This window comes from Astatotilapia calliptera, chromosome 23 (assembly GCF_964374335.1).
Source record: "Astatotilapia calliptera chromosome 23, fAstCal68.1, whole genome shotgun sequence".
In the NCBI taxonomy this organism is placed as follows: domain Eukaryota; kingdom Metazoa; phylum Chordata; class Actinopteri; order Cichliformes; family Cichlidae; genus Astatotilapia; species Astatotilapia calliptera.
The window spans coordinates 391,241-404,708 of record NC_137443.1 but is presented as its reverse complement, the minus strand read 5'-3'; the positions used below and the strand labels follow the sequence as shown (position 1 = coordinate 404,708).

At 40.0% G+C, this 13,468-nt stretch overlaps 1 protein-coding gene across 3 annotated transcripts in view; it reads left to right on the top strand.

Annotated features, from left to right (window-relative positions):
- Nucleotides 1-13,468, top strand: part of pex5la (peroxisomal biogenesis factor 5-like a) — a 114,424-nt gene that overhangs the window by 70,335 nt on the left and 30,621 nt on the right. For all 3 annotated transcript variants that reach the window (XM_080297269.1, XM_026159991.2, XM_026159994.2), the window contains 4 exons: nt 5,917-6,028; nt 9,856-10,065; nt 10,801-10,921; nt 12,801-12,894. In XM_080297269.1, coding sequence (XP_080153395.1) covers nt 5,917-6,028; nt 9,856-10,065; nt 10,801-10,921; nt 12,801-12,894 — 537 coding nt within the window. The remainder of the gene's footprint in view (nt 1-5,916; nt 6,029-9,855; nt 10,066-10,800; nt 10,922-12,800; nt 12,895-13,468) is intronic.

Genomic DNA, 13,468 nt, shown 5'->3' with positions numbered 1-13,468 from the left:
TATATTTTACGAGTGTGACCGTTCTAAGTGACAGGGGGTGTTGATATAATCTTTATATGAAAGATTAACATATTTTAACATAGCCATTGTCAACCAAACAACTTTAAACTTTAAATATTTCGGCCATAATCCTTTTTTTTCCCTTATTAATAAACCTTGATACCTGGATGCTTATACAGTAGAGATCTATAATTCAAAGAGTAGCCCTGCACTAAAGCTAAACCTCCTTTATTGTCCATTTTACATTAAAGGCAACCATAATTTACAAAATGAGCAGTAAGTTTCTATAAAATAAAACTTGAAAGAAGTGATTAAAACCATTAACTCGTTAGGAAAGCCTTTACTGAGATCATAAACACTGCAGGCTTGTGTCCAACTTAAGAACTTATTCCCATCAGGGGAGTTTAAAAAATGTAGGGTGGAGGCATTTTGGCTTTGGCTTCATTTTTCAGGGCCAGAAGCTACAGCCATCTATAGTCTGTGGGTGCCAGCTTATATCTATTAGATAACACATTTTTCTGTCTGGTTAATTATAATGTCAGTCTATCCTCCAGTTCTGATGATGTTGTATATTTGCATGCATTTAACACTAATTAGCAGCTATTTGTTGCTGTGTCCCATACAGCCGATGTTTGCAACTTGTTCATCAAGCATGCTAATGTAGCTAACTGTTAGCTTAGCACTCCAGCCTCTGATCTTATTCTGGCAACAACCATAATGCCAGAACTGAAGCCTGAAAACAACATCCACAAACTACTGGGTGACATCTATTAAAAAAACATGTCACTAAAAAGGCTAAGTGCTATCAGTGCATAATCACAAAGATTTATCACCTTGACTTAAAACTGAAATTTGCATCCTTGATTTAAAGAAAAGGCCTACTGTACCAAAGATGTAGTTTTGTGTGAAGTTTGTCACCATATTGTTTCAAATGTCACATTTTCTGGGGATATGCTAATGTCAGCTGTCAGCAGAACATGGCTCAGCATGGATCCCAATCATGTCTGTCAAAACTTTAAATCTCAACACTATTCAATTAAATCAGAGCATTACTGGAGGACTCTAAATGATGTTTTCTAAATGAGCCACATGCTGCTCATTTGACAGAACTGACCTTCAGTCAATCAATCAATCCAAAAATAAATAAATAAATAAACAGAGTGGAAAAATCCAAAGTCTTGTGACGTAGAAAAAAGGGTTATAAAAACGCATCTAAAAAGAAAACAGGCCAAACTCACAAATGATTTATTAGATGCTTTGAATGGGAAATGCTTCTTATCATGGTTATCGTCCACTGCATGAAAACACAGCTGCAATCCAAATGCTCAGTCGCTGTGAGCATGTGCACTTATGAATGCCTGTTAAGGTGTAAAGAGAACACTATACAATATCTATACAGCTCAACTGGTATTTAACGACTCGGTTAGCTCGAAGCATGATGTGTTAAGTACATTAAAATCAGAAATAAGACTTCAATCCTGAAGACACCAGACAGAAGGAAATCTTCTGTTTTATTCTTACGTGCAACACGCTAGAGAATGCATTTGACTGCATGCACTCATGCATACGTTACTGTACCACAGGCAATATAACAGAGCTGATTAATGCTTCATTTAAACATCAAAGCTGTCAATACAGAAATCTATAAAGGAAACAGAACATATTAATGTACCAGGAAATTAGTACATTAACTATCAAATAGTCAATTACCTGAACTGCTCACAGTCAGTTCACTGTTAATCTGAATAAACCTTTAATTAAGTAATGTTTTCACAAAATAACGGTCTGCAACACCAGTTACTTGTGTAACTGTAATTAAAGTTGCTAAAATACTTTACATACAAAAAGGTTCAGATGAATATGAGGAGACATGATGGTGAAACCTGTCAAAATATGTTGGAAAGCTCATTATGTTAAAAAAAAAAACTATACATAACACAACAACTGATTTGATCCATTTCAGTCTGACTTTAGGGGAAAGAATCAGTACAGGAGCTGTTTTATTGCAGTTAGGCTTATGAACAGCACTTTAACTTTTGCTCTTGTTATTTTACTGGACCTGACTGTAGCTTTGCTTTTGCCAACCATTCGCTTCAATAGAGTGAAGCTGGCTACACACTGGAGACCTTACTGGGCAAGCAAGTACAAACGACATATCCACTGAAATGGGCAGGAAATAAACTCATCTCAATCCTCAAGGAAGCAACCGAAGTGACTACCAATGAGAGTGAAGATTACCTTTGACTGACTGGTAGTAAATAAGCATCGCCTAGGCAACTGGGGCCATGTTAGAGCCATCAGTTTCAACGTGATGTGTGACAAGCTAATCGCTGCTAATGTGAGATGGTGTAGATGGAAAGGCACTCGAGTGGCTCTTATGCAGTTTATCAAACAGAGTACATCTTAACACGTGGGATCCCACAGGGCTCAGTCCTTGGACCTGTTTTGTTTCCTTTATATCTGCATCTATTCAGCCATGTAATCCATTATACACGAGTGTCTCTCTTACGAACTGTGTACCTTTAATTCTTACTGCTGAACTCTGATAAAAACTTAAGTCCTCATTATTGGTCCTGATCATATTTCTAATAATGTTAGTCCCCTTTGTTGGACAAGTAATAACTGAGTAAAAGCAATCTGCTAAAAACTTGACATTATTTTCAATCACAGACTCAGTTTTAGCCACATGTCCAAGTCTAATCCATTTTTGCTTCATACAAAATGACTCCAGACTGCAGTTTAAGATTAAATCACTCCACGCTATGGCTCCACTTTAGATCTCAGAATATCACCCTCAGACTCTTCACAGCAGACAATCGATTAAAGGTTCCACAGTCCAGTCTTTAAAACAAAGGGACACTGTGCTTTCACTGTTTTAGCCCAAAACTGTTGGGCAATTTTTCTTTGACCATTAGGCTCAACACAATCAGGTGCTATTGAAAAAAAAACCTACCTCTATAAATGGGCTTTTGTATAATGTTTTACAGTATTTTCTTATATTTTTAGCCTTGCCTGCATTGCCTATTGTTGTTACACATACTGTATATATGTCACTCTCTATAGTGAGAATGCAAAAACATAAACAGGAAACAGAAAAATAGAAGAGCAATGGAAGAATTTTTCCTCTCACAGAAACATTGACACCTATGGGGTTTTTTCTTTTTAACTCAGGTGATATGTAGTTGATCGAGAACAAGTGATTTAATTAAAAGCAACAAAAAGTCACTTAAGATGAGTCACTTCCTGCATTAAAGGCCAGCAGCTGAGCGGTTATCCGGGTTAGTTCATATAAAGCATGCACTCCTTTCACACCGCTAACAGCTGTAACTGATTCAGCAGTGGCTTAGCCTCCGCTCACACTCAACTGCACCTTTGCAGAGCAAGCACAGTCTGTAAATCACTTAATATGACCTTTAAAAACAAGTCCACCCTCATGCATTTCATTTTAAGATTGGTTGCTTCAGACCAAATTGGACAATAACACACTGGCTGGCAGCAAAAGGTGAAATAAGGCTACTCGGCATTGTGAGACTTCCCATGGACAAAATCTCTACTCAGACAGCAGAGCAGCACAAACACAGCCTAATTATCTGTGCTGGGTCACTGTTCCTGCTGCTCAGCACAATCTCTCACTCCACAAACCAACGGCCCGTCTCTGGGTATTATTCATGTCCTCTTTAAAGCATCTCTGCTGCAGAGCAAGGATACAACCAAAGCTGTCACTTCTCCCCTTGCTGATCACCACTGATAAATAAGAGTAAGAAAAAAACACAAAGAAGAATTCATATAATGTCAGTATAATGTAACAGAGGCACAACATATAATATGTTGCCCAGTTTTTCCAGTTTTCTAATTGGTTTTTATTTTCATTCACTCAGTAAAAGGACTAGATGTTACAGTCCCTGGTAATGCATTGCTTTAAATAGAGAAAATCTTTCAGGGATGGCTGTTATGAGGAAAAGTAGCCCAGAAACTTTACCAGCGGCACATATCGTTGTGTGCCTCAACTTTCGGTCTTTTACCCAGGCTAATCTGCCATGTTTCCTTGGTTAGGTTTAGGGGTTAGAGATCTGATCTAAATTATCATATTAAAATTTGGGACACATCGTCAGCAGTGGACCTTGGATTCATCAGGTGTTTTGGCCATTATCTCCAAGGAGGCCCTGCCAGGGCTGATCAGGCCCCGGAGTGTGTCAGTGGTTTATGTTAACATTGTTATTTCTCTTCTACTTTCTCCTGTTTAGGTTTCTACAATTTATTCTCTATTCAATGCAACTGAGAAATACTTACCTCTTTAACATTTATGGAGCCTCGTTTTAATTTAATTTTCACTTTTGGCTTTTAATTCAGTTTAGTTTCAGTTTGTTTCCAGAGTGCGTTTGTTTATTCGTCTTTAAAAATGTTTAGTTTTACTTTAGTTTCTATTAGTTTCAGTGCTATTTCTAGTCCCCATTAATTATTATTGCACAGAGGACATATGTGAGAACAGCGTTCAGGAAAAGCACGTGACTCACAGTCTTGTACACACCAAAGTCTGATCAGGAAACAAACACTGAAACTAAGAATATTTCCTGTATATATCTTCAAATTTTATTTCAGTTGGTTTTCCAAGTTCACAAAATTGCAGTTTGAATATTTTTCAGTGGTTTCATTTTTATCTTTGTTACCTGAAATATTTTTTCCCACGTTTTGACATTTAGCTTGGCAGAGCAGATCCTAAAGAAGGTGAATGACTCCCCAATCAAAGCGACAAATGGCTTTTACGTCCACTGGACTTTTCTCATCTTGCTGACTACTGAAAGCTGCTCTTTCCTGTCGACACACATTTACACAGATCTTTCTAATACGCGCATTGATGATTACCTGTCACACGGCCATGTTACAATGACCATTTAGCCCAATATTCATGTCTCTGAGCCCGCGGTCAGATATTTGTTTTTCATAATTTCTCCAACAGAGGTCGAGCAGGGCCCAGCATGCACTCCAGATTTATTCAGGAAGTCAGCATAATTGTAAAGTAATATAACGCTATCAAAAGCCCATCCAACACTTCATCGAGCATATGGCAGATTGTGCTCAGCGCACTTCATGCTTGCTAACTAACAGGACCTTCATTAAAATTCTGCTTGTGGCCATGGCCTGCAGAGCAACAACAGGAAATGTCACATTTCCTCGCTGCCAGCATTATGGACACGCTACACAATGACATCACCGGTGGCGGCTGCTTTCCTCTCCAAATGATGAAGAAATGGCTGGCAAATTGAGACCAGCTGCACCTGAAGTGTTGTGAGGATTCGTAGTACCAATAATGAACTGGATGTGACCTATTCAGCAGCTGCTCTGGCAACCCTACAAATTGGTGCATCAAAGGCAAAGTGATTAGCATTTCATGGTTTGGAAGGTGAGATAAGCAGGAATGGTTATGTAATTATTGTTCTGGACACCAAGCAGCTCCGAGTCCAGCTCGTCTGGATCTCAGTGCATGACACACACTCCAATAACCTGCTCTTCTTTCTGTAGTAACCTGAGGGTTTGTTGGTGCCATAGAGATGTGATTGTGTGATAACAATCATGAAATACCAGCTGTGTTCAACCATATGCCACGCGCACACATCAGTTTGCAGAGAGAAGTCACAGTGGGCTTAGCCGAGAGGCCGCAGGTTCAGTATGTGCCATCACATGCTGTCGTTAAATAATGTGCACCACGAGCATGTCGCCCCCCAAAGGACAGAGTTGTAGAAGTTTACACACTCATAGGGATTTGACAGTATAGCTCTGCTGTCATGTGAACCAGTGGCCTGAATTTCCCCTCATAATAATAAGGCTTTGGGGGGCTTTCACAGAGGATTTGAAGGGAGTTTAGCATGAGAGACATGCGAAGAGAGCCTGAACTGTCTCATGTGTTTGTCCCTGCAGCTGGTGAGCGAGCAACAAGAGAGCCGCCCGCTTCTAAGCCCTTCTATCGACGATTTCCTCTGCGAGACCAAGTGCGATGGGGTTTCCCGCCCAGTTACTTCCAACACAGCCGGTACAGCACTTTTATTTCCGCATTTAAGCTGATGATAATGTGCTTACATCAAGTATTTTTCTTTCATTTGTACAAGCATTATATTTAAATCTACTCATATTTAATAGCCAGGAAAACCTTTCTGAGCCATGTTGGGACTAGAACAAATGGATGTCACTTCCTCTTTTTATCCAACACGGCCAAAATCCTGGAGACGAGTTTCTTTCTTTTATATAATTTACCTGTGCCTCAAGTCAGATCAATAGACCTTCATATATTATATGATATTTTGATTCTTCACTGTCCACAGGTTGCACTCAGTGATGCCCAGTGCTTGCACAAACATTAGCTGTTGAAGGATGTACTGTATATATATATTAAAAAAAAGGTTTTAGCATCTAACAAAGGTTCATTCTAACATTTCCTTTTCAGCTCTATTTGCAGTTTTAACACTATCCCTACTAAACACCCCAGTAATCAGTTTTATTCACCTCATACAATAATGTTTCCTGTGATTCTCACACATTATAGTGGACTGATTTATTTTCTACTTCAAACATTAAAACTGACTATATTTAAAGAATTATAATACAAATGTATTATAATTAGTGCTTTAAACGATTGTTTGTGCTAAAATAATCTGGATCAGACTCACTGTTGAGAAACTCAACCATCTGACATTAACAGAAGCTGAACACCATCTTGATTTCCGCATGGCATCGTTTGCAGATCAGACAGCTGACACATGTCATCTCTCGTCAGCTGAGAAAAATGCTGTGAGCAACTCTGTCTCTCCCTAATGGAAAAATCATTATGTTTAGGAACATAAACTGCAGAACTGAGGGATTTATTTCTCATTGTGATTTGGAAATAAGAAGTCAAAAATAAGAATAAAACTCTGTGTTTAGGCAAATTTCACTGGGTACAGTCTCCTGCTGCTGCAGTTTGCAGCTACATAAAATGATGCAGGTGAAGCAAATTTTAGGTTTGATTGTTTGTGAACTTGTTTTCATGCTGGATGGAAGTTTCCGGAACCACACGACACTTAACAAAATCGAACAAGCAAAGATAATTACGAGCTCAAGTATGCTAATCCACATGAGTCCTCCGTGATGATGCTTTCTCTGTTTCACTTCCATCTGCTGTTCAGGTCGACAGCAGCAGGTTTTTTTGCTCTTCTGAGTCTTAAAAACCTCCACAGTTAATTATGAATTGATGTCACAGGTATCTGGGGTTTAGAACCGAGTCAATTATACATCTATTTAAATTTGTGATTTAAAAGAAAACAGCGCAGAGGTTTGGGGGTCTCCATCCGGACCAATGCAGCTCTGACATTAACGCATTCACAGAAAGTCGCTTCACCAACACTCTTCTGCTCTCATTTTTTCCTTTTGTCATCACTTTGATGTTTACTTGCTAGTTTAAATAGTCAAAGGAAGGCTTGAAGGATGTGTCATTAACAATGTGTTCTTTATAAAACTGCTAAATATAAACGAATCAAAATGTAAATTAAAACAAACTAATTCTGGCTGAAAATCCTGAGTTTGGGACCACCAGCCTCTACCTTTCTTTCACCTGCACTCCCGTCGGAGCTACTTCCTGTCCTTAAATCACAAGGTGATGTGGTAGGATTGTGTCAATACATGATATTCTTGGGAATTGAAGTTTGAAAAGTGATTGCCAAAGATGACATTTCGATTGTTACTAGTAAATTAAACATTAAACAAATTAAACACTGATGTGTGCACACTTGGTCCATTCTTGGATCGTTGCACACTTGAATGTGAGTGTGGGGAGTAGCTTCCTTCATCAGTCACAAAACAACAGAGTGTCATTTTGTCTACTGGCTTGATTTTAGTTTTTGTAGTTGTGTCAGGCCTTTCGTTTTGTGATGATGGAGGGTCAATGGAAATTGTACTTATTAGTCAGTATAATCTTTCAGTGATATAAGTTTGCATATGGTAGAATACTGCATGTAATCATTTGTGTTTAGAAGTATATAGTTGGTGACATAGTGAAATGTTTCATCCTAGGGGGCCTGTAACACTTTAAGGTGTTTTAGCGTCCACCCCCACATCCTGGAGAAGTGTTTTAGAGTATATTTCTTAACATGGAGGGTTACACATCCCTCTAACTTTGTGGCCAATAATATGTTCTCTCTCCACTGCAGCAGCGAGTCACCGCTGAACAGTTTGGTCTTTGTCCAAATTGTTTCACACACCCAGAGCTCTGACGTGGCCCGATGGAGACCACTGGTACAAGATAATCAGCTGTAATTTGTCATTATGTTTTGGCTCACTGGTGTCAAACTGAAGAGATCAGGACTCTCGATGTCTCAGTGGTCATACTTGTTTACTACAAACCCACTGGCCGCTACACAGTAACTACTTCTAAATGCTTACTGAGGAGGTTTCTTCCTGTTAAAAGGGAGTTTTTCCTTCCCACTGTTGCCAAAGTGCTGCTCATAGGGGGTCATGTGATTGTTGGGTTTTTCTCTGTATCTATGAAGCGCCTTGAGGCGACTTATGTTGTGATTTGGCGCTATATAAATAAAATTGAATTGAATTGAATTGAATTACTGTGCGCTGTATTTCTTCCTAGCATCATCATTTCAAGGAGACTCTGGGTGGCAAAACAATTTTTACATCACTGTCTCTTCATAAAGCGTTCGTGATTCTTTTGATGCTGGAAACTCTTCAGGCAAGCATCCACACGAGTGTGTCTCCCTTGATTTCTAATTGTATTTGTCATCTAAAGAGCACAAGGCTGGGAAAACGAGCACACTCTCTAATTATGTAGAGATTTCAGTCAACAAATACTCTCAGTTGCTTGACAAGAAGCAGCAGCATGCCGGTTATGCAGTCACGTACCTGCACTTTTAAGCTCGTATGGCTCAAAAGACGTCGTCGGCTCCTCGGAGGCGAGCAAGAAAAGTTTGTGGGTTCCTCAAATATCCAGTGTATGAAAACGTTTTAGCGTGGGTTTTAGCAAGTCATGAATTTTTAATCTAACCTCACAAAAACATGTCATGTATTTGGTTTGCAGTGTTTCTCACTAAACTACTGATGGGAAATAAAGGAAGCGAGTCTACTGCAAAAGGACAAAATGCCACGATAGATACGATGCAAAGGTTTTTAGTCCCCACTCATTTCTTAATATTTTTGCTTCCAAGGAGCCAGACTCTCTTAGAATTTTTTAAATAGCCCTGAGCAGGAGTTCTTCAACCTCTGAAGATCTTTTTCATTTTTAGTCCTCTCCTTGTACCTGAGCATTTTCACAGTAATGTTTTCTTGTTTGTTGAGCCACCTAACATGACTCGTGCTTGAGTTACTGCACTGACCAAACTGCCTCCAGAGCCCGTCTCATCCTTAGCAGACCGTGCAGTCATTTGCAGTATATTTAGATTGGCTGAAAAGAGCAGCAGCAAATTTTTAGATGCCCACCTAAGGGGGAATACTCCAGCTTAAGTACCGCTGACAGGTCTACATGCCACGTCAGAAACCGTGCCGATCAAAATCAAAGCCCGTGGTGCACAAAAAGTGAAGCCTGCTATTCAGTCTCATTACAAAGTTTTACAAGTTTGATGCAACCTCGAAGGCCTCTTAAAGTAAAGACGCCAATAAAGTCGCAAATTACATTTGAGATAAGGAGATGGTCAACTCACAGATTACTAATTTTTAAAAAAGACCAGAGTGAGGGGGGAAAGTACTCTATGAAAATTTAAGTGCAATCCAACACTCCAACAGATTTGATCAAATTAGAACACGTTTAATGAATGCAGTTTCCATGGCTATCAATGATCCTTCAGATGACAGATGAGAAGCTAACCATGTGCCATCTCCTCACAGTTCTCTCTTCAACTCTGGACCTGCTAGATCTCAGCGAACCTGGAGAGAGGAGGAACAGCAGGGACAGAAAGAGTGCCCTGTTATCCCAGGGAGACAGCCAGAAGAACACCTCACACAGGAAAAAGACAGATGAGACAGAGCTGATCCAGGTGGAAGTTGAACATACGGCACCAAGCATGCGAACCCCAGAGAGGGCATCACTGGACTCAGGTAGAGAGACGCTCCAAAGTTTGGGTGATTTTCTGTCAGTAACACTAAATCACACTTAGTATCAGGGATGACCTGCTCCAATAAAACTGAATCCACTCCACGCTGCCAACACTAATGTGCAAACGTGGTCAATCCTTCATCAGCCTCCACTCGAGCCCTCTGACACACCTTATAACTTGAACAACTACAACTCCCATCATCTTGTGTGGAAGTGACCTCACACGTGCACAAGAGTGGCCACAGAAGCACTGAGTCGATTTAATGTAATGAAAGGGATAAAAGAAAAGAAACAGCCAGTTCCTTTTGTGTTTGAAAAGGTTAAAGTCTGTAACTGTGGTGAATAACTCATGGGAGGGAGACTGGTTATAACTGTGATGTCATTTAAAGCAGAACTTTGTGTCCTGATAGATTTGTGGACAGCTGATCGTCTTCTCGTTTTTTAAATTTGTTTAGATTTGTTTTGTTTTTTAGCTAATTATTTGTACTCTCAGAAAGACGTGTTAAAAGGTTTGTGTTTCAAAGCTGGAAAAAATAACTTATCTTTGAAAATTAGTGTCACCATTTAATTGCACACCAAACCTGATTAATTTAGCTTTTTGTCTGAACACATTAGCGTTTCCCCAAATTAACAGAAAGTGGAACATCTGTGTATGTTTCACGGGCAAATTTGAAATGACATTTCTTTGTTTTTCCATGTTTCACTTTGGTTTTTTGTTATGTTATTACTGTCACCAGTTACAATTGGCTCACTGGATAAATGGGAAGAATTGAATCCCAACCCTGAAAGAAATGGCAACAGAAAATGGAAGCTGGAGAGACGACGTTCTTCTAAAAATTCATCTAATGAGTTTCTGTGGTAGGTCCTTACCTCTATATTACTCTGACTGGATAATAATCATATCATCTTTTTCATATCTGTCCAGCATCATTATTATTTACACTGGAAATCTGAATTCCCTGTCAGATGTCTAATAATCAGTAGCCAAAGTCTCAGAGCTTACGCAGCTTTTTGTGCATTAAAATTTGTGTCACTTTGTAGGAAAAATGTCCTTCAGACTTGTTTTTATCCCACCTCTAAGAACCGTCTTAGGCTACGTTCACACTGCAGGCGAAAGCACATCAAATCCTGACCCTGCGACTCATATCCGATCATGGTGTGACAGTGTGAACGGCACATTGAGAGACCAGTGTCGGAGTGTTAAAGAACAGCTTTGAAATTCTCATGAGTTGTTTGCAAAAGAAAAATCACCATCATATTGCAGCTATCCCTTCGGCGCCAGCTGTGGGCTCAAGGCTGGAGCCGAACAACAACACCCTGATAACGACTGTGTTGAGTCTGTTCTTCCCATTCCATGCAAGGCCACCTGGGTTGGCTGGAAGACTGTTTACTTAGCCTAGCAGGGCGAAGGACAGTCTCAGCTGAACTCTGGACACACACACACACATACATATACACTGATAAGCACTCACCGACGCATCACCCTCCCTACCCCGGATCCAACGCCACCTCCAACGCTTACCTCCCATCTGTTGTGGACACCGGGTCAGCTGGAGGCGCAGTCAAAGATTGCAGCGGTCCCAGATCAGATGTACACACTGGAACACTTTCCCATGTTGCTGTCGGTGTTTATTGTGCTATGGTGTGTTGATATCTGTGCATTCCTGTATTATCCTTCTGTGTTACACATTTCCATGTTTTTTTCCTGCTACCTGGCCTGACCTGTCTCCCCAATGTGATGTTTGTGTATTGTATGTACGGTCGGCAAGGTCTGTCATCTCGGTTGTGGGCAAAAGACCTGCAACTGACAAATAAAGGCTATCTCATCTCATCAAATCCGATATTTTCAAATCCGATCTGGGTCACTTTCGTATGTGGTACTGAATCCGATACATATCCGATGTTTTAGAAAGCGACTGCTGTTTGATGGTCATGTCGCATTAAATCCGTCTTTTACGTCACTGACACAAGACAGACGCCAACTATCAGCGCCCAGGAAGACGTTGTGAACACTTCCTGTTTGTTGGGAAGACGATGTTGGAGAAACGTGAACATTTTATTTGTACTGCTCCTCTCTAAAACAGTCATACGGATAAACTGTAATAAGGATAATTATTAGGCCATATGTAAATAACTTTACACTTATAATTATAACTTAGAGCAAAATTGGGAAACGTAAAGTCCGAAGTCTTTATATTAAGGCCATCAGTCAAACACTACTGCTTGGTCTGGGTTGTGTGTGACGTCTTCTTTTGCGCATGCGGACGCGTTGAGCGTTCACACTGGAGACCGTTTGCTGTCACATTGTATTTGTAGTGTGAACAAGCAGACAAAAAAAAATCGGATTTGATCAAAAATTCAGAATTGAGCATCAAGACCTGCAGAGTGAACGTAGCCTTAGTGTCTTTATGTTCAGGGTTTTTAGGCCCACGACTTCCTTTGCTTGCTTCTTGTTAGACAAACAGTCCTGCTGAACATTTTAGGTAACTGAGGAAACATTACTTTAGTAGACGGTGAAACAGGGGAGACCGAATGTTTGTCCACCTGTTGATTATATAGTGTTTTATCTGCTATTGGCAGAGTTCAAAGGTAAATATTTACCATGGTGATGTTTTATGCAAACATGTAATAAAATTACATTTTTTTACTGCCATTTTCTAATTATTCATCTTTAAAGCTCTACTGCCAACATGTTTAACATGCTGGCTCATCCCAGTCCTCTCTCTTTTTTCTTTAGGTCCATAGATTGTAAACCACAGATAGACTCGTCAAATAAGAATACCCTGGAAGCAAACACCAAACTGGAACCAGAGTCTGCACTGGCGTCACAAGTAAGTGCTCGGAGTGTGAGTGGAAGGCAGGAATCCTCATTAATGCACTGTGTGCGCACTCGAAGTCTTTTTTAACTGAGAAAGCTTTCCACATCTCCGACATTAGCGTTTCCCTTTCCAGAACCCCCCCCCCCCCAGCACCACCACCCTCCTTGAGAAAATCAAACTACATGAACATACAACTGCAGGAAAAGGCTGTGGAACCTCCCAGCATTGATTGCCTGTCGTGTCCTGAGTCTTTGTCTAAATCACACTTATAAACAAGTACAAGTGACCACATTAATGTCACACATTCTTACTTTGTGTAGGCTTTGTGAATGTCTGAGATCCTGATGTTTCCAAAAACTGACATCAGAGCTTCAGTTTCAGAAGCTGGAATCAGAAGAAGAGCACGCCGCTGTAAATAAAGGCCGTCAAAATGCTTCTTGACATTCACGTAAAGATTTCATGATGGGACAAATGGGACTCTATAGGAAAGATTATTAAGAAGCATGAAGCTGTAAAATGCCATAGAAGAGACTTTTTCAACATCACTCCATTTTCTAAACCACTGTTTATCAAATTTTGAGACCCA